Raw genomic sequence first — 23,912 nt, 5'->3', positions numbered from 1 at the left:
CTTGCTACGCCCTGGCCGTGAGTGGTTGTATCGTATGGCAATACGCGATTTCCACGCACTGGCCAAGAATAGCATGACGTAGGGCACGAATTTGGATGGACGGACGATGAGCGTTGTCAACCAAGGTGCGCGGTTGGATGCTGGCTATCGACGGCGATAGGCAGCCAAAGTTTCACATGACAACAATGACCTCGCAAATACGAGTAATAGCACAGCATAAGCTATCAGCATTCGCTATTGATACTTATCACTATCGCAAAACATGACGGACACGATTCCTGCCATCCGTGTAACGGATCCGCAGAGCCGAGATACCGTACCAGACACGACAGGACCAAACAGGAGCGAAGGATTTGACTATGCTGCGGGCAGCAGAAGCGCATCGCCGAAAGAGGGTAGGCATCAGGGGGAACTGGTCACAGAAGAAAGCCCAAGGCTGACAGGAGGCGCTTCAGGCAGCAGACCATCGACATCTGGAGGACTCCCGAACCCTGGAAAACTGCTCCGTTCGTTGTCGGGGACCTTGTCGAACCAAGAAGAGCCCGTCGCAAACGACCGCGACCCCTTGTCGCAAGTATGATTAAGCCATGTCCGGTGTGGAATGCCGACTTACGCGTACCAGCATCTCTTCCGCCGCGTACGACCAACGTCATCTGGCGCGAGTGCTCCCTCTGAAGATCGATCCGACGACAATGCCATTTCTAGGTCAAATACCACCATAAGCTCTGCTGGCAAAGAGAAGAAGTAGGTTGCTGGACAGCACATGCTGCTCTTGGACACAATTGAATTGACGCCGGGATAATAGGAAAGGCGCCTCATTCCTCGGACGATTGCTTGGAAACAAGAAGAAAGAGACCGACGACAATGTCATTGACGACGCTGCTTCCGAGTACAGCAATCTGCGCCCCGAAGGTATGGAGGCCAACGTCTTCTCCCAACCCGTAGACAACATCGAGTTCAATCCGCGACATCCTCCACCTCCCGAATACATAAGAGTCAGGGCGCGAAACAAGAAGGACAAGGACTTTGACCACTTGTTCTTGGCCCAAGAACTCTTGTCTTCAAATGCCCATCATGGAGAGACCCCGGTTTGGGCTATGCAATTCAGCAGAGACGGAAGATACCTGGCGGCTGCAGGACAAGACAAGATCATTCGCGTCTGGGAGGTCATAAGGACGCAGGAGGATCGCAAGTCGCATGCTGAAGAGTCCGACATCAACCAACGTCCACGCTTGAGCGCTCCAGTATTCCGACAAGAGCCCATCAGGGAGTACGAAGGCCACACATCGACCATTCTTGATTTGAGCTGGAGCAAGAATAACTTTCTTTTATCCTCGTCAATGGACAAGAATGTGCGCCTCTGGCATGTCAGCAGGGATGGGTGTCTTTGTACTTTCAAACATAGCGATTTTGTCACGTCAATCGCTTTTCATCCCAAGGACGATCGCTTCTTTCTGGCTGGTTCACTCGACTCTAAGCTGAGATTATGGAGCATTCCTGACAAGACAGTCGCTTACTGGAGTCAGTTACCGGACATGATTACCGCTGTCGCATTCACACCAGATGGCAAGTACGCAATGGCTGGCTGCTTTACTGGTCTCTGCATGTTCTACGAAACCGAAGGACTCAAGTATCAGACCCAGATCCACGCTCGTTCTAGGAACGGCAAGAACGCCAAGGGTAGCAAGATTACCGGCATCCAATCATTCCATTCTGGCGGAGAAACAAAGGTCCTCATCAGCAGCAACGACTCCCGAATACGGCTGTACAACTTTCGCGACAAGAGTTTGGAGATCAAATTCAAGGGTAACGTCAATGATTCTAGTCAAATCAGGGCAGCCATCAGCGATGATGCCAAGTACATCTTTTGTGGCAGCGAAGATCACAAAGTTTATATCTGGCCCACAGATCCCGGCGAAGGTGACAAAAAGCAGAAGAGGCCAATGGAGACCTTTGATGCTAGCAATACAGTCGTTACCTGCGTCGCGTTTGCGCCTCCAAAGAGTAAGCAATTGCTAGGAAGATCAGAAGATCCCATCTACGATTTATGCAATCCTCCTCCCGTCATGTTGATGAGTTCGGCCGAGCGTGTAGGATCGCGTCCTCCATCTCGAGCGCCGACAGAGGACGGAATCGACACGGAGCTTCAACCTCAAAAACGACCAGATGAATCGCCCGCATACCTCGCTCGCTCCACACACGTCACTGGAAATATCATCGTGACCGCCGATTTGGCAGGCAAGATCAAGGTGTTCAGACAGGATTGTGCTTGGAACAAGCGCAAGAATGAGAATTGGGAGACTTCCTCCGTCTTCTCGAAGCGCAAGCTCGGTCGCACAGCATCGATAGCCACCAAAGGCAGCAGCCGTAGTTTGCGCAGCTCTCATGGTCGCCTCGAAGGCCCAGCGGATAGAATCCTCTCATGGCGTCAGGGCATCTCAAGCACTCCAAACATTGCCAATGGCTCCATTCGCAGTCAGTCACCTCGAAAGTCCACGGCCAGCGCCCAACCACGTCCAGACTCCAAAGCATCAATGGCACCTCCTCCTCTACCCAAGAACGACGATCGTGGTGGTGGCGAAGAGGACAATGATCCACTCATGCTCCAAGGCGATCAATCAATGCTATATTGGAAACTCGCACTCAACTCGGCACGCAACCATCAAAATCAACCCCCACCATCGCCTCAATCACAACAACCCCCTCAATCTGGCAGACCATCATCAACTCGAACAGGTAGCTACAACCTCGGTCTACCGCACCCGCACCCGCTCCAACGCAACCATACTGCTGTTAGTAAACTCAGTATTGAGCAAGAGAGTGCTGCCGAGGACAGTGATTCGGATGCCGCTAGTTTCAAAGACGCACTGCAAGGACATGAAGAGCAAGTAACATGCAGAGAGTGTGGTAGTGCGAACTTCCACGTCAAGGCTGCAAAGACTGGTGACACGAGGTTGTGCTGCTCATCTTGCGGTGCAGCTGCTTGATTTTCGTTTATTGTTTCTCATGCGTTCTTCATAGCAGGAGTACAGGGACAAGCATGATACCAGTTTAGTGCTATAGCGGCGGCGATTGATGAAAACAACACCCATCAAATCTCTTCCAATTTTCCCCAATCATGTGCTCTCACTGGACGGTTACACTGTCGTCCAAAACATCTTCAAAGTGCAAAAGTGACTTGTAGACAAGGATTTTGAATACAACGCTCAGAACTAAAATGAAAAGACCAGAACGCAGCTAGTAGGTATCAAAAGAAAAGGGACAAAGTGCAACAAAAAACCAAACGTGTGTCCGCATAGCAGAGTAGTGCATCAAACAAACTCTGGCAGCAGGGATCACAGCTTAAACGCCCAGCAAGGTTCTCCATTAATCATGCATGCTCGTTTTCATCCACCCCCCACCATAAATGCGTATAGTCCCCTTTCTACCAAGGCGGCTACCTCTTTTTATATGTTTATGCTGTTGTTGCTTTGCTAGGTAGCGGCCACTTCTCTTACACTCTTCTTTCGAGCCAGCCAATTGCCAAGCAGTCCGTCGAGTTCGTCCTGCAAACCTGCTAGTCTGCGGCTCTCGCTGGAGAAGAGATTCGCCATGAGTGGATGATCGCGTGTCACGGGCACAACCGAGCTCTTGTCGTGAATGATGACGAGCATGTCGCGTACATCGTTCTCGGCCCCGTCGAGCCAGGCCCGCAGGCTCGCGTCGGACCATGTGTTGAGAGTGCCCGCAGTCGATGCAGGACTACGTGTTGATGCGGGCGAGGGCGATAATCGTACCGAAGATCCATTCGACGGAGTGGCCGAATTCGCTCTTTGCGGCGGTGAAGGCGCACGTCGGACTGGCGGGTTCATTGGCAGTGGCTGTTGGGGCGTCGAGGCTCCACTGACCACGGCCGATTGACGTTTGGATGCCAGAGGTGTTTGGTCATCGTCTACAGGTTCTTGTACATGGCCGTTCGGGGCATGTGTTCCGTCTTCGCGTGGTCCTTCCGAAGATGCCTTGGGTGTGTCAATCATGCTCGGTGAACTGGTACGCTCTGAGCTCTCCTCGTCTCCTCTTTCATTTGCTTCATTATCGTCGGGTGAGGAAGAATCGTCGCCGAGGTTAACAGGAATGTGCACCATCTCAGTGCCGTGCATGAATGCGTTGTTCGGGCTATCTTCAAGATCGCGTGGCGGGTTCTCCTTGAGGTCTTCCTCCTCACTAACCTCGTCAAAGTCGTCGAGTTCCACACGCGACTTGGCCTTCTTGACCTTCTTCGGCTTGACATGATCTTGTGAGTCTGAATGTCTCATCTTGTTCGTGATTGATGACAGTGTGTGGGATCCAAGTAAAGTCTCGTTGGCTGCTTTGGCCTGTTGCTGATGCAACTCAACATCACGGTGTGTAGGTGTGTCGACAGTCGAGCCTTCGAGTTCAGCAACGAAATTTGCCTGCGGTGGTTCTTCTCTTTGACGCTGTTGAACAGGCATAACAGTAGATTGTTGTTGTTGTTGCTGCTGCGGACGTGGAGCAGTATTGAGAGGGGCCGGGGCAGGAGCAGGTGCCGGCGCCGGGGCGGGAGCGGGTGTGGTGATTAGGGGAGCAATAGGAGCGACTGCAGAACCCTGAGGCTTCTGCAGCTTGCCCCTAGACTTTGGTTCTGAGGCCGAGAATTGGGTAGAGCGCTCGACGGGCGATGCCTTGTTTGAATCGGAAGACGTGGATTGCCTGGCGAGCTCACCAGACAGTTTCTCAATGTCACTGTCTTCGTCAACAGAATTCTTGTTCCTCTTGTCCTTTTTCTTGCTCTTGAATAGACCGCTAAGCATTCCAGGCTTCTTTTCCTTCTTTTTCTTGTCATCTTTAGACTTGTCTGGCGGTGAGGCTGTCTTTTCGAGGCCTTCCATACTGGACCCAATAGTCTCTACCGAACGGCCTCCGTTGCTGTTATCTCGAAGCAAGTTGGGTGTGAGAGAGATCTTGAGTGGTTCCGCTCCATCATCCTTGAGGAACGAGTCGGCGTTTCGTGGGGTTCCTTTTCGCGATGATTTGAGTGGTGCTGCTTCTATAACCAATTTAGTATGCTGAGAACGAACAGAAGTAACGTGTAGAAGATACCTGTCTTGTCAACCAGCGTAGGGCTGCTCAGCGGCTCTTCGGCAGGGGCTTTGATCTCCTTGCCAGGACTGGCCAGGTCGGGCGTTTCGACTCGTGCGACCTCGACGACTGTTGTGGTAATGTCTGCTCCTGATGCTGACTTGTCATGATCCTTGACATCTTCGTCTTGACCCTGCTGGCTGCCATTGCCGTACAGAGGTTCGGGCATCAAACCGTCTTCCTCGTCGGACGAATAGTCGTAATCAGAGGCCTCAACGAAGGTCGGTGCAGTGAATTGTACTGTTTTCGCCTTTCGTCGTTTCATGGCCTTTTTCAAGGGGTTCTTCGAATCACCTGCAGTATCACCAAGCATTGCAGCGGAAAGCTATTGCCAGTCAGCCAAAGCAGCAGCTGTATAGCGTGTTGGCTCAACCTACATCTACATTTCTGTGCTTGTTCAAACGCGCCAGGCGTTCTGTCGGAGTCTCGATGTGTTCGGCGGGGAGGTAGCCTGCATGAAGGTCAGCCCAAACCATTGTTACATCAAGCGTTAAACATACCAATGCTGTTGTCTTTGACGATCCTGACAAGCCACCAATAGCTATTGCTGTCGTCTAGCAAGACCATGGTATCGCCCTTTCCGGCATTGGCTTGTCCTTCAACAGTGGCCACGAAGGTGTGCAGGGCGTAGACGAAGTCGAAATCAATGTCCTCTGTTTCGCGTAAGCATTCGCCGCCCCAACCGGAATCAACAAAGCGGTCATCAGAGTATAAGGAAATGTCCAGGTCATCATCACTGTTGTAATTGTCCTGTAGGTCCCGGTCTTTCGAAGGTGAACTGGCAGAGGCATCACTGACGGTGCTCCACGAAGATGGGGACGCGGGCTTTGAGTCGGGGACATCCATATCTGGTAGAGACAAGTCGTCCATGTCTAACCCATCTTCGTCGACCTCCTCGGGTATGGCGGTGAGATCCTCGTTGGATCTGCCATCAGAGAAATTGTAGTCTTCCAGTGCTTTGGGTGCAGCAATATACTCAACTTGTGGCTCAGATGGTAGGTGATGCCAACCATCGGTGTTGTCGTCGTGGTAGAAACCGTCCAACTGAGGATGGTGTTCGTGGTTGTTGGTATACTCACTGTGATACTCACCAGTATGATGATGACGTCTGGAAAGAGGGGAGGCTGACAAGGGAAGGTGCTTGGGGGAAAGCAAGAAGGGAGAAGACGACTGCGGAGATGAAGCAGGCGAAGCTGCCGAGTCCGAGTCGACCATGGTGGATAAAGGCAGGTGTACAGGAGCAAGCACAAAGGGTGACGAGTCGGGGGAGTCGATTGCCTCACAGTTGAGTGTTTGGCGAGGAGGAGTTAAGGATGAAGAACGGTGTGGCCATGTGTTGGTAAGAGCAGCAGGATACGCACCATCGTCGATAGAGGGGGAACTAGAAATGCGATCGTCAAGCATGTCGTCGTCGATTTCAGAGTCGTCGGTTGAGTCGCCATTTTCGTGGTTGTGTGCTTGTAGTTGGTCGTCGGTCAATTCATTGACTTGAATGTCTTGGTGAGCGCGACTCCAGGCATCTTGCAAGTGTTCCTCCTCGGAATGTCTTTCTTCACGGACATGTCGAATCTCGGCGGCCTGATGTTTACCGACGTCGGAGGGCAGCAAGGAGGTTGAGTGGTGGTCTTGGGTCGTGGGAGCGTCTTGGTTTTGGAGATCAATCGTGTCTGACAAGGAAAAGGTCAGTCAATGGTCAGGAATGGTGGTTGCAAGAAAAGCGCTCACCAGCTCTCACGAGTCCGGGGCGCGTCATGGTTGTTGATCGAGAGGGAAGCGTCGAGTGGCAGCAGCAGCGACGACGGCGGTGGAAGAGGAAGACGGCGACTACGGGTACATTGCGCGTGTCGCAGACACAGTCGAGAGCGATTGCGAGAGGGAATGGCCGGTCGCGAGAAAGAACAGTCGTACTGGCTGGTCGAAGGACCAAGGACCAAACTTGGGTATCGAGTCCGTGCTGAAAGTCGTTGCGTGCACTCGATTAGGCGGGCGGGAAGGCAGTAGTAGGCAGTAGGCAAAGTGTCAACGGCTCAGACCATGTCCACTGTCGTCGACCAGATGTCTCCGTGTCAGCGTGGGCGAGCTTTGTCGTGCTATCGATTCGCGACAAGTTGTTGATTGATGCCTCTCGGCCTTGTCGCAACTCGACCAACTTTCCGACAGGGGATCTACGCACAGACTGCACCGGCCCCGACTACAAGTTTAGTCTCACATTTGCCGACAACTAACATTTGTTTGAAACAACCCTGATACCGCAACATCGACACCGAAGCCGACTCTCGAGAAGTGCCACATTGCTTTGGACAAATACCGTGCCTTGTACGTCTATGCTGGACATCTATCATATGTACAAACTCTCCTCCAACACGACCAAGACAATCCGGGACCTGTTGATCCTAACGGCTACCGCCCTGAATCAAGCACAAGCACAAGCGCCAGCCAGCCACCCCAAGCCCCAGTTAAAATCCAGTACCCGTCCTAACGCCCCGCAATCCTATCAGTCAATTCAATCCGTCTGCCCTTCGTTGCTATCGTAGAAGACGTAAAAGGCAACTCTGCCTTGTGCCAATGTGCCACGTTTCGAGAACATGAGCACTAGCTTGTTGTTGCAGTGCCTGCTCTTTGTATCCCTGCAGTCGTCTCCTTTCTCTTTACCAGCAAACTTTTGACTGCTCCCAACCACCGAGCCAGTCCATCATCGTCTGGTGCACACATTCGGTAGTTGCGTTCTTCCGTAATGAGCTGCAGGCAGAACTGTTTGCTCTTGCTGATAGGATTGATCTCGACTGCATCGATGATGTTGTGGAACGCCATGACCAGCACTGCTGCATACTCTTCCTCGTTCTTGTACAAGGCCAGCGACTTTGGCCTCAACACCATCCAAAGCTTTTTCCATTGCCGTACTCCGGATTTGGATTTGAGCATGTAAATCCATCCTTGACAAACCACTCGTTCTTCGTCTTGTTTTATCGTCTGTATGCCAGATGTTTGACTGACATTGCGTGGTGCAAGTGGAGTACGAGTATTGGCGCCATAGACGGCATTCACACCGGTAGATGGAGGCAGCGGGTGCGTTTGGTTTTCAGCTAGAGTGAGCGAAAGTGAGGACATGCGAGCTGACTGGCCTTGCGAGTCTGAAAAGTCAGAGTAAGAAGCATTTTCCGGGCCCGAATAGTCTAGTGTATGCGAAGGTCTGCGCTTGCTATGCATCGTGTGCTTGGGCCGACGTATCGGAGGATTGTATATGGGAGTTTCTGCTTCCGAGGAACTGTAGCCCTGGGGAACGTCCTGGTCGATGGTCTGATCCGTATGCCTCTCAAAGCCACGGTAAGTACTTTTTGCTCCACCTGGACTGGCCAGGACCATTTCTTCTTCGTTCTGATCAATGCGTGCCTCACGTCTGATGAGCTGAACCCACTCTTGAGCGTCCTGATCCGAGGCGGCTTCTAGATGGTAGTTCCTCGCAGGGGAGAAGAGAGCAAAGACATGCTTGGCCTTGCCCTTGGGGTCCTTTTGACGGGCAACAGCAGTGAGATCCGAGAGGGTGATTTGATGGCGAAGTTTGGTCTCGGCCTTGTCACGGTAGATGGACAGGAGATTGGGCCTCAGGACAATGTGGATGGGTTTCCACGACTTTGTCTTGCGAGTACGCTTGGAGACTTGGCCGGACTTGATGATGCGGTCGAATTCGAAACTGCCATTTTGGTTGACGGGCGAGAAAGTGTCGAGGGTGAGCTGACCTCCACGGAGCTTTTGAACCGAGTTGGGCAAGGACTGGTCGTTCGGAGGCGTGATTCGAATGTTGGTCTGGTTGGAGACTGGGCGAGGGGCAGGGTGGTGATGCGGCGCGTGCGACATGACGGCGGCCATGGCGACTGAGGCGATGAGCAAGACGGGCTGCTGGGTTACATATATTATGTGCTGATCGCTCGTTAGGCAAGAGCAACCACGGAAAGGATAAATGCAGCGGTCAAGAAGGCTGGGGGCAGGCGCGACAATAATAATAATAATAAAGGTCAGGAAGTTGCTGCCGGGAATGGGGCTCCTGCTCCGATCGTGACGTCGGGCAATCAAAGCTGCAATACGGAGCAAATGCAAGCTGGTGGTGAGATTTTTCGAGAGAGAAGTCTTGGAAGTCTCTCTATCTCCTCAGCCCTTGTCCTTTTTGCTGTTATTGTTGACTCAAAGCACAATACAACAAACACGCCAGCATTGCTCATCTCGCCTGTCGCCTACTCCCGTCGTCGAAGCTCAACTTGAAACCCGCCCAATCGAGGATCGTCATTAGCTATTGCGCCAAAAATACCAAAAAGTTCAAGACTCAATCAACCTCTGCCCGTCGCACTTCCGTCTCGCCATGCCCGTCGTCCCGCCTGAGAAGCTCATCAAGCTTCAACATGCCGCAGATGGCATTCGAAACATTTGCATCCTCGCCCACGTCGACCACGGCAAGACATCGCTGTCGGATGCCCTCATCGCCACGAATGGCATCATTTCGCCAAAGCTGGCGGGCAGGATACGCTACCTCGACTCGAGGCCCGATGAACAACTCAGAGGAATCACCATGGAGTCTTCGGCAATCTCTCTATACTTTTCCCTCCTAAAACGCTCTGCGCCAGACGCCGCTCCCGAGCAAAGAGAATACCTCATCAACCTCATAGACTCTCCCGGACACATTGACTTCAGCAGTGAGGTCTCTACCGCTTCAAGACTGTGTGACGGCGCTGTTGTGCTGGTGGATGCTATCGAAGGTGTCTGTAGTCAGACTGTCACTGTTTTGCGACAATGTTGGAATGAAAAACTAAAGCCTTTGCTTGTCATCAACAAGATGGATCGCTTGATCACAGAATGGAAGATGGGCCCTCAGGAAGCCTACACACATTTGAACAAGACCATCGAGCAAGTAAATGCTGTCATGGGTAGCTTCTTCCAAGGCGAGCGAATGGAAGACGACTTGCGCTGGCGCGAAAGAGTCGAAGAGCGTGTGAGCGCAAAGTCTACAAAAGATACTGTCGTCGATGATGATACCAATGTCTCAACGTCAGATGTGCCTGCCGAATACGAAGAGAAGAGTGATGAGCACATCTACTTTGCTCCCGAGAACAATAATGTCATTTTCAGTAGTGCCATCGACGGCTGGGCCTTTACGCCTCGCCAGTTTGCTGCCATCTACGATAAGAAGCTGGGTATGAAGAGAGAGATCTTGGAAAAAACTCTATGGGGTGACTTTTACCTTGACCCCAAGACCAAAAGGGTGCTTGGAAGCAAGCATCTCAAGGGCAGGAACCTGAAACCCATGTTTGTTCAACTAGTCCTTGAGCCGATTTGGGCTGTCTATGAAGCGACTACAGGCGGTGATCATGGAAAGGGGTATGTTGACTCGCCTAACTATATATGGCAAGAAGCAAATAGCTGACCTTCAACAGTGACCCAGCGCTCCTTGAGAAGATTACCAAGTCTCTCAACCTTACCATCCCGCCGCACATCACAAGATCGCGCGATCCTCGTGCTCTTTTGACCACCGTCTTTGCAAGCTGGCTGCCTTTGTCTACCGCTATGCTTGTATCAGTTATTGAACATCTGCCATCCCCTGTCAATGCCCAAGCAGCACGTATCCCGCCACTCTTGGAGGCTTCCCCTGGCCATGAACATATTGATCCGAAGGTAGCTACAGCCATGACGGAGTCCAGAAAGTCAACCGAAGAGCCTGTTGTTGCCTACGTCAGCAAGATGGTGTCGGTACCCGAAAGCGAGCTTCCTATCAACAAGCGACGAGGTGGCGCACTTACTGCTGAAGAAGCCCGTGAATTGGGTCGCAAAAAGAGAGCCGAAATCGCAAAGGCACAAGCGCTTGCAAATGGAGAAAATGCAGACGTTGATGCCGCTGCTGACGCCCTTAGTACAGTGGCCATCGGAGAGGATGACACGGTCGACTCGGCACTCAACGAAGAAGAAGTAGCAGAGCAAGAAGATAAAGAACATCTGATTGGATTTGCGCGTCTGTATTCGGGAACGTTGACGGTTGGTCAGGAGATTTATGTTCTCCCACCCAAATTCACTCCAGCCAATCCGAGAGCCGCCCCCGAACCCAAGAAGGTCACAATTACTGCCCTGTACCTTCTCATGGGACGCAGTCTGGAAGCTCTCAATTCCGTCCCTGCAGGTTCCGTCGTAGGTATTGCAGGCCTTGAAGGTGCTATTCTCAAGTCCGGAACTCTTTGTTCTCAACTCGATGGTGCCCCCAATCTTTCTTCGTCATCAGCCATCAGCACCAATGCGCCCATCGTGCGTGTTGCAGTCGAACCGGCATGGCCCGCAGATCTGGACAAGATGGTCAAGGGCTTGCGTCTGCTTGAACAGGCTGATCCAGCAGTATTGTACGAGCAATTGGAAAGTGGTGAGCACGTCATTCTTACTGCTGGCGAACTGCATCTGGAGCGCTGTCTCAAGGATCTCCGTGAACGTTTCGCCAAGTGCGATGTCCAAGCTGGAGAAGTTATTGTACCATACAGAGAAGGTATCACCAATTATGTCGCCTCGTCGACCACAGAAAACAAGGAGGAGATGAACCCGCCAAAATACCCTGATCTGGGTAGAGGTAGAGTCGACGTTGTTACCACTAGCAAACAGATCACTGTTCGCTTGAGCGTTCGACCTCTTCCCGACTCTGTCACGAACTTCCTCGTCAAGAATACCGCTGCAGTCAAGAGACTGTATTCTGAGAGGAAGGCCGAGCAACAAGACGCTCCTGTCGCCGATGGCGAGGCTGTGGAACAAGAAGCAGAGCATGAAGCTGGTAACGACGTTGGTACTGTCGAGTCAGGCCGAGCATTGTCCATGGATGAGTTCAAGGCACAGCTGAACACAGCATTTGGTGAGACCAAGGCAGAGAAGGAGCTTTGGCAAGATGCTACCGAAAAGATCACAGCATTTGGGCCTCGCAGAACAGGACCGAATGTTCTCATTGATGCTACCCCAGGTGGTATCTGCGGCAAATTGTAAGTGAAGCGAACACCTTCTTTGGAGGGCAATAAAACTGACACCTTCCAGCCTACGTGATATGAAGCATGACGGAGATGACACTACCGAGGACAATGCTCGTCCGGATCAACTTCGAGCTCAAGACTTCGTCGACAAGATCACATATGCATTCCAGCTTGCTACCAACCAAGGCCCCCTGTGTAACGAACCTATGCAGGGAGTGGCAGTCTTTGTCGAAGACATCACAATCAACAAGACCGACGACGAGCAACAAAACATGGGCCGACTTACTGGTGAAGTCATAAAGTCGACGCGTGACAGTATTCGACAAGGTTTCCTGGACTGGAGCCCACGTTTGATGCTCGCCATGTACAGTTGCGAGATTCAAGCTTCTGCAGAAGTTCTAGGACGTGTCTATGCAGTCATTACAAGACGTCGTGGACGCATCATCTCCGAATCACTTCTCGAGCCCTCGCCCAACTTCACCATCTTGGCTTTGTTGCCTGTGGCCGAAAGTTTTGGTTTCTCGGATGAGATCCGTAAGCGTACATCAGGCGCTGCCAGCCCTCAGCTTGTCTTCGAAGGCTTTGAGATGCTAGATGAGGATCCTTTCTGGGTGCCAAGAACTGAAGAAGAGATTGAAGACCTTGGTGAGAAGGGTGATCGTGAAAACGTCGCCAAGCGCTATGTCGATGCTGTTAGAGAGCGCAAGGGTCTTTTCGTTCAAAGAAAGGTTGTCGAGCATGGAGAGAAGCAAAAGACCTTGAAGCGTTAAGACTATGAGCTCAATGCTAGGCCATGACACCTTCTAAACGCTTCTGGTAGGACATTATCTCACCCTACAATGAATGCTAAACAGGAGTGACTCAACTCTCGCAAAGACAGATCCGACTCCTCCCAAAACATTCAGCGCAAACTTGCTCGACGTGCCGTCATAGTCTTCATCAGTACAAAGTGACTCACACGAATTCGCAACACTATCACTGTTCTATGGAAAGAGTTTTCGAATCTCCAGCTTGCCCTCCTTGAGCTTCAGACTGGATTCTTGTGACCCAATTCAGGACATAGCAACCACAATCAATTGATAGCTTCAGATTTCACATAATAGTCACTCAAGAGATACCAGCTTCTCGCCGGGCAGACTGCTTGCATCATGGCTCGAATAACCGCACCGTCCACTGAAGGCGATCAAGCCACCACCGTTCTCGATCTGGATGAAGATGTTGTTGGGTGTATCGCGGCTTACCTCGACCACAAGGACATTGAGCAGCTGCGACTAACGTGCAAACTATTCTGCCTGAACCTGCAACGGGTGTTTGGATCTCGATTCCGCCACCGACATTTCATCTTCACACCGTATAGTATGGAAGCATTCGTTTCCATGTCGGCCCACCCAATTCTGGGACCCTGGATAGAAAGTGTCGCTTTTGGCACCTATCGAATTGCGGGAGATCCGGATATCGTTGTGCCTGGAGTCACTGATCACAGTCCTAGGCAATTGAGCTTTACGAAGCAATGGGAGATGTTGGATCTGCAGAAATTGCGATTTAATGAGCAAACCCAGTTCATCGCATCCCGTCGACACAGAGAGCTGTTGACTCAGGCTCTGAAAAATCTGATGAAGCATCGGCGATCCATAAAACTTGGCACATTCGATGATATAGTATCCTGTACAGGCGACAGACTCTCCTTTCAAGCCTTCTCAGGTCTGGGTTCGAAGAGATTCTACGAAAACACGTTTCTTGCGTGCCGTTCCCGCGACAGCTATGAGACCTTGGGCACATTGATCAAGGCATCCAGGCAGGCCAGCTATCCCATGGAGCACTTAAATGTGGCACTTCATTGTGGTTGTAGAACCCAACAATATGGCTGCAAACACGACTGGGGCAAGGTGTCAGCCTGGCTCAATGACTTCCTAACACAAAGCATTGCGGACGGTACCAGTCTTGTTATGACCGTGGCCAACAGAAACTCCAAGGAACTATACATCAACCGAGACCAACGCTTGATCGCTTTTCGTGGCGAATGTTTGCAGCCCAGAAGCATACGTCACTGTACAGACGGGTTCACCAATGCATCTTTCGGACGACTTGGAATAGCAATGTATGCAGATGAATATCAAAACATTGAAATTTCCGATTGCGGCGTGCAATGGTCGCCATTCATTCGATTTCTCACCCAGCATGCGTCCACAATCCTCACGCTCCGACTGCAGAGGATGCTCTTTTGGAATAGGACCTGGTCAATACCCTTTCTGGAAACCGCTCTTGAGCTACCTCATCTCGAGAATCTGATCATGGAAGAAGTCTTTTACTACAACAACATTGACAAAGAGCTGAAATTCATAGTCGTCGGGAAGAAAGAATGGCGAGGGTCCAAAGATATTCGTTCTGGCCTGCACGACTTGATCGAGCAACAAACACCTAGTATCCCCTTAGATAGGAATGGTGGTTGGATCGATGAAAAAGTACTTCGTGGCGCCTCTAGTCTGCACTCTTGCAGATAGCGTAATCGGAGGAGCATAGAGAACGAACCAGAACCGAGCTCTCAGCGGACAGTCACCCGAGCTTTGACAACATCTTGCCTTTTGACAGCTAGTTCGACACATCCTCTAGGACCGAGGGCTTCTGCTCAGGTGCGCTATGTCCACTTGCGAGAAGAGTTCTCGCGTTTGCCCAATCGAGAAGGAAGGAGCAGAAAATACTTACTGCATTTAGCTAGACTTGGTGCTCCTGCCCTTTTCGGCAGGTGTTTGGTTGGTGGGTTGAGTTGGTGTATTATTCGGATCGTGAGCTCGGGAGGCTGTTACAACTACTTCTCTATGTCAAGGCGTGTAAGGGGTTCCAGCTGTCACTTGATGACCGAGGAAGAAATCACAAAGACCCAACAAAATTGCCTCCACCCTTTATATACCCACATGTCGTTCTCTCCCTCAGCATTGCCATCGCCTTGACGACAGGCGGTGGTGGCCCAGTGGTAGTGAGTGCGCGTCCAACTCGTGTTTGGAGACCCCCACACTGAAGGTCATCGGTTCGATTCCCATCGAGACAATGTTAGAGTCATGACACTCCAATTAGTTAGAAACGAAACTGGTGCGCTAGTTTCTTTCCACCTCCGAAAGGGGGCGTTTGTTTTGCTTGTCAACGAACGTAGTACTGTATGTCATAGTCATGCTTACCTTGTTTTTGCTGATTCAAAGAAGTTTGATACGTGTTTGTTTGCTTATTTGCGCAGTTGAGGAAGTGTAGACAAGCTGTTTGGAGAAAAGAAACACATATTGATTCATTATGACTATATCTAAGCCTTCCACTGACGTTTATTGCCTATCCACCTCACTACATACACCAAGCCGAGTAACACAGGCACCTCAATCAGAGGACCCACCGTCGCCGCCAACGCTTGATCACTGTTGGCACCATATGTCGCTGTCGCAACAGCAATCGCCAGCTCGAAGTTGTTGCTTGCAGCCGTAAAACTCTGTGTCGTCGCCAACTTGTAGCCGAACCCAAGCTTATGTGTGATCCACAATGTTAGACTGAAGATGGCGAAGAAGTAGACGATCAACGGTGCTGCCACTCGTACGACTGACACGATCTGGTGGACAACACGATGTCCTTGAGATGCGAACAAGACGATGATGGTGTAGAGAAGCCCGATCAACGACCATGGCGCAACCCATATGAGGAAGGTCTGATCGTACCAGGCCGGTGAAATCTTCCGGATGGCGAATCGTGTGATGATGGCTGCGGCCAATGGGATGCCCAAAAATGCGGCGACACTTGTGGCTACTGTCGAATAAGAGGGCGAGATGGTTGAGTGCGAGTGACTGATTACGTTGATGAAGAAGATGGCGAGCGGCGCGAATAAGACCATCTGCAGGATCGAGTTGATCGCGACTAGAATTGCACAATACTGTTTCCATGTTAGCAAGTGTGTCATCCGTTCAAGATATCTGTCAACATACCTGAGAGTCTCCTCCTGCAAGACCGGTCCAGATCAACACCATAGCGATACAACGAGCAATACCCACCAGAATTAGACCTTCGCGAAGGCCACTCTCATCCGGAAGGAAAGCCCATGATAATGCCAGCATCAAGAATGGAGCAATGAGCCAGTTTACCAGAATGCTGAAACCGACTTGAATCCAGAGCTCTTTGGTCTTGAATGCGAGATGCAGTGTTTCGTACTGGACCTTGCATAAGATCGGATACATCATTACCAACAAGCCAATGGCTGTAAGGCAAGTCAGTATAAGTAATGTTGATTAGGTGATAGAGAGACATACCAATTGGTGCCGATACACCAACAAACTGGCCCTTCTCAAGAGCTGGACCCGTACTAGGAACAAAGTTTCCTAACAGAATTCCTAGAACAAAATCAGTCTTGTTGTTCTTGAGACTTTTCCTCTGCTCGGCTTTACCTATTGCCATGGCGAGCAGAATCCACACAGCCAAAAAACGATCTAGCCATCCCAATCCTTTAAATGCAGATACTTTGTCTGGGACAATATTCTTCTCAATTTCATGTTTTTCGACATCATTGGGAACCACAGAAGGCGGTGCCGTAGACAATTCATCTTCTTCTTGAGACGTTGTTGTGGTCGGCTGTGAGTCGTGTGTCGGCCATTTTGGCATCTTGACCGATTGTCAATATATTGAACCGAGGAAGGCGAATTTTTGTCAGTCCGAGTTGACACAGCGAAACCAGAGATGTCAAAGAACGTATTCAAGAAGTTCAAGGTCGTTATTCGAATTCACACAAAAGCGATGTCCCTTTCAGACGAGAAGACGATATGCTTATTTTATCAAAGATCTGGCCAAGAGGATTGCCTCGCCTCATCCAATCAGATGAGCTGAATGACACTTCCCCACGAAAAATCCGTCGACGAACAGAGCCAATCGACGCCTAGCGATGACAACAACAACGGACTCAGAAATCCCACCACACGATTATCTCTTGATCATCCGGATCACAGGTTGCCGGATGCCAATAACAGTTGCTAGAAGACTTGCAGTTGTACTGCTTGAGCTACCCACGTGTTTGCCTTGCTCAACGGACTTCGCCTCATTGCGTCCAATCATTGACTTTGAACGACTTTCTACCAAGCGTTATTGCCAGTGACATGCTGCTTGGGTCGCACGGAATTGCTTTGAAATGACATTCTCTGGCCTGGATGTTACGGCCAAAGATTGAGGCACAGTACCCATGCTTGATATAGTGATAGTAGTGATGAGATACACTCCAACTCGTATTCATGGCAAAAGTGCAGCACGCTGTCACTTGCTCGACAAGATCTGTCTCGCCTCGCTCTTACAGTTAAGGCAGTACTCTGCAAACCCATCCCCTAACCCATCGCTTTCGTCTTGTTTCGGAGCTTTGCCATTTTTGATGCGTTCCTGCAGCATGGTCTCGACCTTTTTGCACTTTCTTTCTTCCTCCAATACCCAATCTTCCCATTCGGCATGGACCACCTCCTCTTCGACACGGTTAATGACACGAAGCGCCACCAGCAGATCATGTCGGTATCTGGCGAGAGAATGTCGTGTACGCTGTAGCCTTGCTTCTGAACGCCTACCTGAGCCTTTGGCAATGGTCGTGGCTTCGAGCTCAGACGAAACAAGCATATCGCGGAATGTACCATGGCACGTGTTCCAAGCTACGTCAGTATCGTTTGAGACTGTAGAGTTTATCCCAACGGTACTCATGACAGTAGGAGACACGAGCTCTTCAATGTCGCTTAGATAGACTGCTCTCGTGACAGTAGGATCCGGCCTCACACCAATTCTGGCCATGAACTTCCCAGCATTACGTTCATCGTACCATGCAAGCCCATCTCGGTAGCCATACCAGGTATTGTAAGCTGCACTAAGTGCAAGAAGCAGGACCAGAATTTTGTGTGCCGAAACAACACCTGCCACCGACTTTGCAATCGCAATGAAGATGTCAATCAACATGGTGAATAGGCGGAATGCTTGTGCAAGCAGTTCGTCGGTGTAGAGGTTGAAGAGGGTACGAATCTTGACCTTTCTTCTTGTGCGACTGATGGAGGTTGAAGGCAGATCGACTGCGGAGACCTGACTGGTTTGTGTGCTTTGGCCGACAGAACCAAATATTTGTGCAGCTTTATTGGTGCTGTGCGCACCCAACTTTGAGACTTGATCTGTAATCACGGCGGCTAGATCAACAGCGTCAGCTTGATAGTCCCGCAGAGCTTGCTTTTGTACAAGACGTTGCGACATGGAAAGCCTGTCATTCAGTCCAGCATCACCGTTCCAAGCCACCTTGTTGAAGATAGCAAGCTTGCACTTTGACTTTGCAGAGTGTGTGATAACGAATTTGCTAAGCAAGAGGAAGTTCTTGGACATGGGTAGATGCCAGGGCGATTGCGTCTGAGTCACAACATAGCAGAGGTGATCGTTGGACACATCGAGTGTCTGTCTATCAATCTCTTGGTTGGCACCGATGGTACAAATCAATTGCCTCGACAATTGTCCATCTGTAGGCTGCGTCCAAGGTGTTTGGAGAATATCTATAAATGTTAGCAAGGCTTTGTATCAGCTCAAATGTACTTACTGTCGATCGGGCGGTTCTTGTACAGCATCTGGAAAACTGCGCTTCTATCTCCAAACATGACGTGGAACAATGCCTTTGCGCTGATGCTAAAGTCCTGAGCAAGGACAGCGTCGCCCATATCCTTTGGTTTGTATAACACAGGCTGAGAAGGCAACTTGAACTTGGTGACTTCTCTGCCAGTTCGTGCCACCGACTCTCCATAGAGTGTACCATCGATGCGCAAGTTTGCTCTGAGATCCCTTGAACGGCGCCTAGTGACTCTGAGATCATTGTCGGTCGGAGAATTCAAGTCGTCATCCCAGTCTTGCAAGTTGGACTGTTCTTTGGAATCTTCAGTGGCAATTCGTGAGAATGATGCAAAGACCTCTTCTAGCGAGACACGACTTCCAGAGTTTGCAGACTGCACAAGATAATCAAGCCTACGTTGTAGAGGCCTCAAAGCATCCAAGAAGGTTTTGACAGTAACACGTCTGAAATCGGTCTTACTTTCCTTGAGGTGCAAGAACAGATAGTCGCATTCACTTTCTCTTCCCGGAGCAGCAGTGACCTCTGTGATTGAAGACAGGCTAATTTCAGCAACAAGAACCATTCCGAAGTGATTGCTGTAGAAGTAAATCTTTTCCGTGGTCACATAGATGCGACCTGGGAATTCTTGCTGCTCGTTTGGATTCCACATGGCGGTAAAGACGAGAATGACCTTCTCAGAGCGGGGAACGGACGAGAAGAGAACATGGAACTCGGCATCATGTTCTTTAAGCACAAGCACATCATCTGTCTTGAGTGACACTGGATAGTCTGTATGTGATCCGTCAAGCGGGACAAGCGGCAGTCTAGACTGCGAAGGCGAGTCGAGAGCATCGCCTGCACTGATTGTTTTGCGATGTGAAATGCGACCTGGAGTTACATTTGGTCCAATCTCTGCAATCTTCAGATCTTTTGGTGGCTCCATGCCTTCCATAATTGCCATATCGTCGTGGTATTGGCCAACAGACTTGGCGGCAGGTCTCGACATGAATCCAGGCTTCGGTTCGTCACGACCGAGTCGATTGATGTTGACCCAATTCGACGAGCCCCAGAGATTTGCCATGAGACTGCTAGGCATGGCTGAAGTATCGGACTTGCCGCTCGAGGCACGCTGGCCACTTACTGCGACGGCTCGTCTACTGAGGTTGGTTGGTGCAGGAGGATTAGCAAGGGTGACGGGAGCGAAGCTGCTGGTGGCGGGCATGGTGAATGATCGATGGTGCTCTCCTGGTTTTGGTGAATTAGGTGTAGCACCCGGTCCAATAGGAAGAATACTGTGGCTGGCAGAAAGCAGACTTGCAATACCGCCAGCTGGGGCAGGTTGATTCCCTGACAATGCTGTGGCTCTTCTATGCAAATCGAGCTTTTGGATGATTCTATTTGCAGTGTCACGGCCTCCTTCCGGGTCCACCATTGTCGATCTTCTCGATGGGTTGACATCGAAGCTGCTTCTGCTGGCCAGTGCGAGCTCTGGTGGAGATAATGACGCGCCGAACTCATCCGTGGAGTGAGCCAGACTATCAGTCAACTTTGCAGCAAAGGAAGGGTCGACAGGTGGGCTTATGGCAAAGGCAGGGTCAGAACCAGGAGTCTGAATAGAGGAATTGCCCCTGGGCTCCTCGAGGGCTTTGCGCTTCGCACTCTCAAACGCGTTGATCCATTCCAACAGTTCGCCTTGAGTCTCTGCTTGGAGAATGATACTCGTATCCTTGGTTTTGATCTCAAAACAGAACCTGCGCTCTTCTTGAACGGCAGGACGAACACTGCAGAGCAAGACACCGATCTTTTCGCTCTCCTCCACACCGCCCGAGACACTACCTTGGACGAGCCAACCAAAGATGCCATTTTTTACGACAAACCAGCGTCGCGACCAGGACGGTCTGGCAGGTTTGGGAGGAACAGTCTTTAGGACTAGCCAACCTTGCTTCTCAGGTTTGGTGAAGGTAGGTTTGACGGGTGACGCAGGGGCACCAGAACCGAGATATGGTACGGTGGACGCAGCATAATCGTCCATCTCACGAGAAGGGCGAGCTTTCATCTCAGCCGAGTCCTCGAGTTGACGACGGGCCAACATGAGTTCACGCTTGAATGCTGATTCGGATTCGTGCATGACCTTGGACCAGCCACGAATACGTTCCAATTCCGAGCCCCATTTCTGGAAGTTGGCTGAAGTTGCATCACGGTAGCCACGGAAATCCTTCCAACGATCAGAAAAGACCTTGATGAGAAGCTGATCTAGCGAATTGCGAAGATTCGGGGCCATGATACAGTAATCCATGGAAGCTCTGAGGTAGGCCTTTCGGTCCTCATGCAGCTTAAAGGCATCCTCGCGCAAAGAGGAAGCCTCCTTTGTCTTGGCCTGGGCAAGATATCTGGTCATCTCGGCGTCAAAGATTGCCTGGGTTCTTTCCAGGGCCTTGCGAGCTTGGTTGAACTGCCGAAGAGGACTGTCGGTGCCATCGATGAAGCGCAAGAGAGGGTCAATCATGGTCTGACGTGAGCGGGCGACATTGTTGAAGACCCAATGCAAGTATTGGTTGGTGTTTTGGCTATAGCGTGTGATGGCTAGCAGGGTATAGTCGTGATCAAGGACAGCCTGACTGAGGTTCTCCGGCGGCGGTGGAGGGAAGCGATCAAAGTTGTCGAACTCTTTCTGGATCTGGGCGAAGCGGTCGGCAAACTTCTGAGACTGCTTGACATAGTCGCGGAGCCATTTTTCGATGCCTTCGACCTGGTTGGCGTAGTGGACAGCAATAGCACGGAAGGTGGGTGAGTCGAGGGCAGCTTCTTTCAGCTGGACAGGCACGAGGTCTAGTGGGCGGCCGACAGGTTGTAGGCTGGGTTGCAGGCCGTTGTCAAGGTCATCGGGAGCGGCCATGGCGGACGGCTTAGTCGAAGATGGACTGGGACATGAGCGGACTGATGGAGAACAGGGGCAGGTGGGAGCAGAGGTGTGGAGTTTGAGCGAGCGTATTTGGATACGGCTATGGCTACGCTACGGTACAGAGTTAGATTACGAGGAAGGTGCAAGTGTTTTGACGACAGCGTCACTCCTGCCTCACTCAGCCTCATGCGACCTAACAAGTTGCCGCCGCTCTCAAGGCGCCTTGCACTTGCGGGCCGAGTCGGGAGTGCTCGGGCCTCAAGTTTGTTCTTGCCGCACGCGTATATTCTAGTCCGCTGTGACTGCGAATTTATCTACTCTAGACCCTGGCAAATTCTATGTCGCCGTCGTCTGCACATCGTGCTTTTCTCTGATCCAAGGACTGTCGCAAACATGCCTCGCAAAATGAAGAACAAGGCCGTTGTGCCTTCAGAAGAGCCTCCAACCAAGCGCACCAAGCTTTTCGACGAAGACGCCGCTTCAGACGACGATGCTGTTAATCTCACCATCAACGAGGAATTTGCCAAACGCTTCGAACACAACAAGAAGCGTGAAGAGAAGCAACGACGTATGTTTGTCACTGCCTAACATGTGCTCTTCAACTTTCTAATACATCATAGTCGAGGAAAAGTATGCAAACGAAGACTCGGACGAAGAATCATCCACCGACGAGGATGAAGATGACGCCGCCGAACTAGCCACTGCCGACCTGGACAACGAAATCTTTGCTACCCTCAACGCAATCAAGAAGAAGGATCCTCGTGTCTACGACCCCAAGGTCACCTTTTACACTCCTTTCGAAGCCGACCAAGCCAATGATGATGGTACCAAGAAGGAAAAGCCTCTGTACCTGGCAGACTACCATCGCCAAAACCTCCTCAATGGCAACGCAGAGGTCGACGAGGAGGAAGACGCTCCCCCACAAACATACGCTCAAGAGCAACAAGCCCTCAAGGACGACCTGATCAACCAGATGCATGCTACTGCTGAGGAAGAAGCCGACGACGAAGATGACTTCCTTGTCAAGAAGCCAGGTCAGACCCGTGCTGCCAACGATGCCCCTCGCCCGCAAATCACCGAGCGCGACATTCAAGTCGCCGACAAGGACCCCGAGACTTTCTTGTCGAACTTTATGCAATCGCGTGCATGGGTCCCTGATGAGAAGTCTCGCTTCGATGCCTTCGATTCCGACGACTCCGAGGACGAGAGACGTGCCGAGATGTTCGAAGATGCCTACAATATGCGTTTCGAGGACCCTACCAAGGCCAATGAGAAGCTCATGACCTTCTCTCGTGATGTCGCCAAGCTGAGTGCTCGTAGAGAGGAGAAGAGTGGTAGAAAGAAGCAACGTGAGAAGGAACGCGAAAAGAAGGAGGCTATCAAGCGTGAACGCACAGAGGAGAAGGCTAGACTCAGAAAGCTCAAGATTGACGAGGTTGAAGAGAAGGTCAAGAAGATCAAGGAGGCTGCTGGTCTCAAGAACCAGGCTCTCGATCTTGGCGAGTGGAAGCAAGTGCTAGACGAAGACTGGGACGACGATCACTGGGAACAAGAGATGAAACGTCGCTTCGGTGACAATTATTACTCCGAGAAGGACGCCATTGTCGAGGATGATGCCGACGAGGAAGAGGAAGAAGATGCAGACAAGACAAAGAAGCCGCATAAACCAAAGTGGGACGACGACATTGACATCAATGATCTCGTGCCCGAGTTTGACGAAGAGGCAGAGGCGGCAAAGCTCAGAGGTGAATTGGCCGGGTCTGATGAGGAGGAAGATGATGCAGAAGACAACGCAGACGAAGACGACGACAACATCATCGCTCCCGATGGCGTTCAACGCAAGACCAAAAAGGACCGACTCAAGGAGGCCGCCGACAAGAGACGTGTTGCTCGTAAAGAGCGCATGGCTATTGAGGAGCTTGTTGACGCAGATTTGACCGGTGATCTCCCCGTCTCTACGAAGACATCTGGATTCCGTTATCGCGAGACCTCGCCAACATCATTCGGTTTGACTGCGCGCGATATCCTCTTTGCCGACGACACTGCACTGAACGAGTATGCCGGTCTGAAGAAGCTGGCTACCTGGCGTGACGAGGACAAGAAAAAGAAGGATAAGAAGAAGCTGGGCAAGAAGGCTCGTCTACGACAATGGCGCAAAGAAACCTTTGGCACCGAAGAAGGCTTTACTGGCGGCTTCAAGGAGTTTTTGGGTGAGGAGGCACCAGCACAGAGTAGTGCAGGAGCTGAAGGTGGAAGCAGAAAGAGAAGAGGAAAGAAGCGCAAGGCTGAAGCATGATTCATCAACTAATACCCA

The 23,912-nt window shown here is 51.1% G+C and overlaps 9 protein-coding genes across 9 annotated transcripts; 5 read left to right on the top strand and 4 right to left on the bottom strand.

Annotated features, from left to right (window-relative positions):
• Positions 1 to 86: 86 nt before the first annotated feature.
• M438DRAFT_348792 (WD40 repeat-like protein) lies at positions 87 to 3,405 on the top strand. Its single transcript, XM_029906232.1, has 4 exons — positions 87 to 395; positions 456 to 574; positions 623 to 744; positions 806 to 3,405. The coding sequence occupies exons 1-4, from the start codon at positions 263 to 265 to the stop codon at positions 2,985 to 2,987; spliced, it is 2,556 nt and encodes an 851-aa protein (XP_029756754.1). The 5' UTR covers positions 87 to 262; the 3' UTR covers positions 2,988 to 3,405.
• M438DRAFT_348791 (uncharacterized protein) lies at positions 3,176 to 7,128 on the bottom strand. The gene is made up of 6 exons (XM_029906231.1): positions 6,865 to 7,128; positions 6,501 to 6,806; positions 5,640 to 5,792; positions 5,517 to 5,590; positions 5,101 to 5,464; positions 3,176 to 5,047 (listed from the first exon to the last, which is right to left on the bottom strand). Exons 1-6 carry the CDS (start codon positions 6,890 to 6,892, stop codon positions 3,474 to 3,476), a joined length of 2,499 nt encoding a protein of 832 aa, XP_029756753.1. The 5' UTR covers positions 6,893 to 7,128; the 3' UTR covers positions 3,176 to 3,473.
• Positions 7,129 to 7,443: 315 nt separating this feature from the next.
• Positions 7,444 to 9,153, bottom strand: M438DRAFT_348790 (PH-domain-containing protein). The gene has a single exon (XM_029906230.1). It carries the CDS (start codon positions 9,004 to 9,006, stop codon positions 7,732 to 7,734), a length of 1,275 nt encoding a protein of 424 aa, XP_029756752.1. The 5' UTR covers positions 9,007 to 9,153; the 3' UTR covers positions 7,444 to 7,731.
• Positions 9,154 to 9,493: 340 nt separating this feature from the next.
• Positions 9,494 to 12,892, top strand: M438DRAFT_338821 (elongation factor Tu; the record flags this gene model as incomplete). The annotated part of the gene is made up of 3 exons (XM_029904156.1): positions 9,494 to 10,506; positions 10,563 to 12,134; positions 12,187 to 12,892. 3 exons carry the CDS (start codon positions 9,494 to 9,496, stop codon positions 12,890 to 12,892), a joined length of 3,291 nt encoding a protein of 1,096 aa, XP_029756751.1.
• A 378-nt stretch (positions 12,893 to 13,270) lies between these two features.
• Positions 13,271 to 14,623, top strand: M438DRAFT_358741 (uncharacterized protein; the record flags this gene model as incomplete). The annotated part of the gene is made up of 1 exon (XM_029907287.1): positions 13,271 to 14,623. The coding sequence occupies one exon, from the start codon at positions 13,271 to 13,273 to the stop codon at positions 14,621 to 14,623; it is 1,353 nt and encodes a 450-aa protein (XP_029756750.1).
• A 773-nt stretch (positions 14,624 to 15,396) lies between these two features.
• Positions 15,397 to 16,885, bottom strand: M438DRAFT_326091 (arsenical-resistance protein ACR3). The gene is made up of 4 exons (XM_029903113.1): positions 16,538 to 16,885; positions 16,403 to 16,483; positions 16,082 to 16,350; positions 15,397 to 16,029 (listed from the first exon to the last, which is right to left on the bottom strand). Exons 1-4 carry the CDS (start codon positions 16,749 to 16,751, stop codon positions 15,415 to 15,417), a joined length of 1,179 nt encoding a protein of 392 aa, XP_029756749.1. The 5' UTR covers positions 16,752 to 16,885; the 3' UTR covers positions 15,397 to 15,414.
• A 23-nt stretch (positions 16,886 to 16,908) lies between these two features.
• Positions 16,909 to 17,315, top strand: M438DRAFT_109612 (uncharacterized protein). Its single transcript, XM_029898683.1, has one exon. The coding sequence runs from the start codon at positions 17,029 to 17,031 to the stop codon at positions 17,236 to 17,238; it is 210 nt and encodes a 69-aa protein (XP_029756748.1). The 5' UTR covers positions 16,909 to 17,028; the 3' UTR covers positions 17,239 to 17,315.
• M438DRAFT_408674 (uncharacterized protein) lies at positions 16,983 to 21,771 on the bottom strand. Its single transcript, XM_029909968.1, has 2 exons — positions 18,691 to 21,771; positions 16,983 to 18,646 (listed from the first exon to the last, which is right to left on the bottom strand). Exons 1-2 carry the CDS (start codon positions 21,590 to 21,592, stop codon positions 17,394 to 17,396), a joined length of 4,155 nt encoding a protein of 1,384 aa, XP_029756747.1. The 5' UTR covers positions 21,593 to 21,771; the 3' UTR covers positions 16,983 to 17,393.
• Positions 21,772 to 21,991: 220 nt separating this feature from the next.
• M438DRAFT_377427 (Krr1-domain-containing protein) lies at positions 21,992 to 23,894 on the top strand (the record flags this gene model as incomplete). Its single annotated transcript, XM_029908737.1, has 2 exons — positions 21,992 to 22,166; positions 22,219 to 23,894. 2 exons carry the CDS (start codon positions 21,992 to 21,994, stop codon positions 23,892 to 23,894), a joined length of 1,851 nt encoding a protein of 616 aa, XP_029756746.1.
• Between the last annotated feature and the right edge of the window lie 18 nt (positions 23,895 to 23,912).

Source organism: Aureobasidium pullulans, assembly GCF_000721785.1.
Source record: "Aureobasidium pullulans EXF-150 unplaced genomic scaffold scaffold_24, whole genome shotgun sequence".
NCBI lineage: Eukaryota > Fungi > Ascomycota > Dothideomycetes > Dothideales > Saccotheciaceae > Aureobasidium > Aureobasidium pullulans.
This window is presented reverse-complemented; position numbering and strand designations above follow the sequence as displayed.

Excerpts from the sequence above, each read along its gene's own strand:
- M438DRAFT_348790 (XM_029906230.1), bottom strand. The coding sequence starts at position 9,006 with ATGGCCGCCGTCATGTCGCACGCGCCGCATCACCACCCTGCCCCTCGC.
- M438DRAFT_408674 (XM_029909968.1), bottom strand. The coding sequence starts at position 21,592 with ATGGCCGCTCCCGATGACCTTGACAACGGCCTGCAACCCAGCCTACAA. Across the intron at positions 18,647-18,690 it reads CAAGAACCGCCCGATCGACA|ATATTCTCCAAACACCTTGG; the intron begins GTAAGTACATTT and ends TAACATTTATAG.
- M438DRAFT_109612 (XM_029898683.1), top strand. The coding sequence starts at position 17,029 with ATGACAACAACAACGGACTCAGAAATCCCACCACACGATTATCTCTTG.
- M438DRAFT_348791 (XM_029906231.1), bottom strand. The coding sequence starts at position 6,892 with ATGACGCGCCCCGGACTCGTGAGAGCTG. Across the intron at positions 5,793-6,500 it reads TTCCCCCTCTATCGACGATG|AGGACATTGATTTCGACTTC; the intron begins GTGCGTATCCTG and ends TACGCGAAACAG. Across the intron at positions 5,465-5,516 it reads ACAAGCACAGAAATGTAGAT|CTTTCCGCTGCAATGCTTGG; the intron begins GTAGGTTGAGCC and ends GACTGGCAATAG.
- M438DRAFT_326091 (XM_029903113.1), bottom strand. The coding sequence starts at position 16,751 with ATGCCAAAATGGCCGACACACGACTCACAGCCGACCACAACAACGTCT. Across the intron at positions 16,351-16,402 it reads TGGTGTATCGGCACCAATTG|CCATTGGCTTGTTGGTAATG; the intron begins GTATGTCTCTCT and ends CTTGCCTTACAG. Across the intron at positions 16,030-16,081 it reads TTGCAGGAGGAGACTCTCAG|TATTGTGCAATTCTAGTCGC; the intron begins GTATGTTGACAG and ends ACATGGAAACAG.
- M438DRAFT_348792 (XM_029906232.1), top strand. The coding sequence starts at position 263 with ATGACGGACACGATTCCTGCCATCCGTGTAACGGATCCGCAGAGCCGA. Across the intron at positions 396-455 it reads AAGCGCATCGCCGAAAGAGG|GCAGCAGACCATCGACATCT; the intron begins GTAGGCATCAGG and ends GAGGCGCTTCAG. Across the intron at positions 745-805 it reads TCTGCTGGCAAAGAGAAGAA|GAAAGGCGCCTCATTCCTCG; the intron begins GTAGGTTGCTGG and ends CCGGGATAATAG.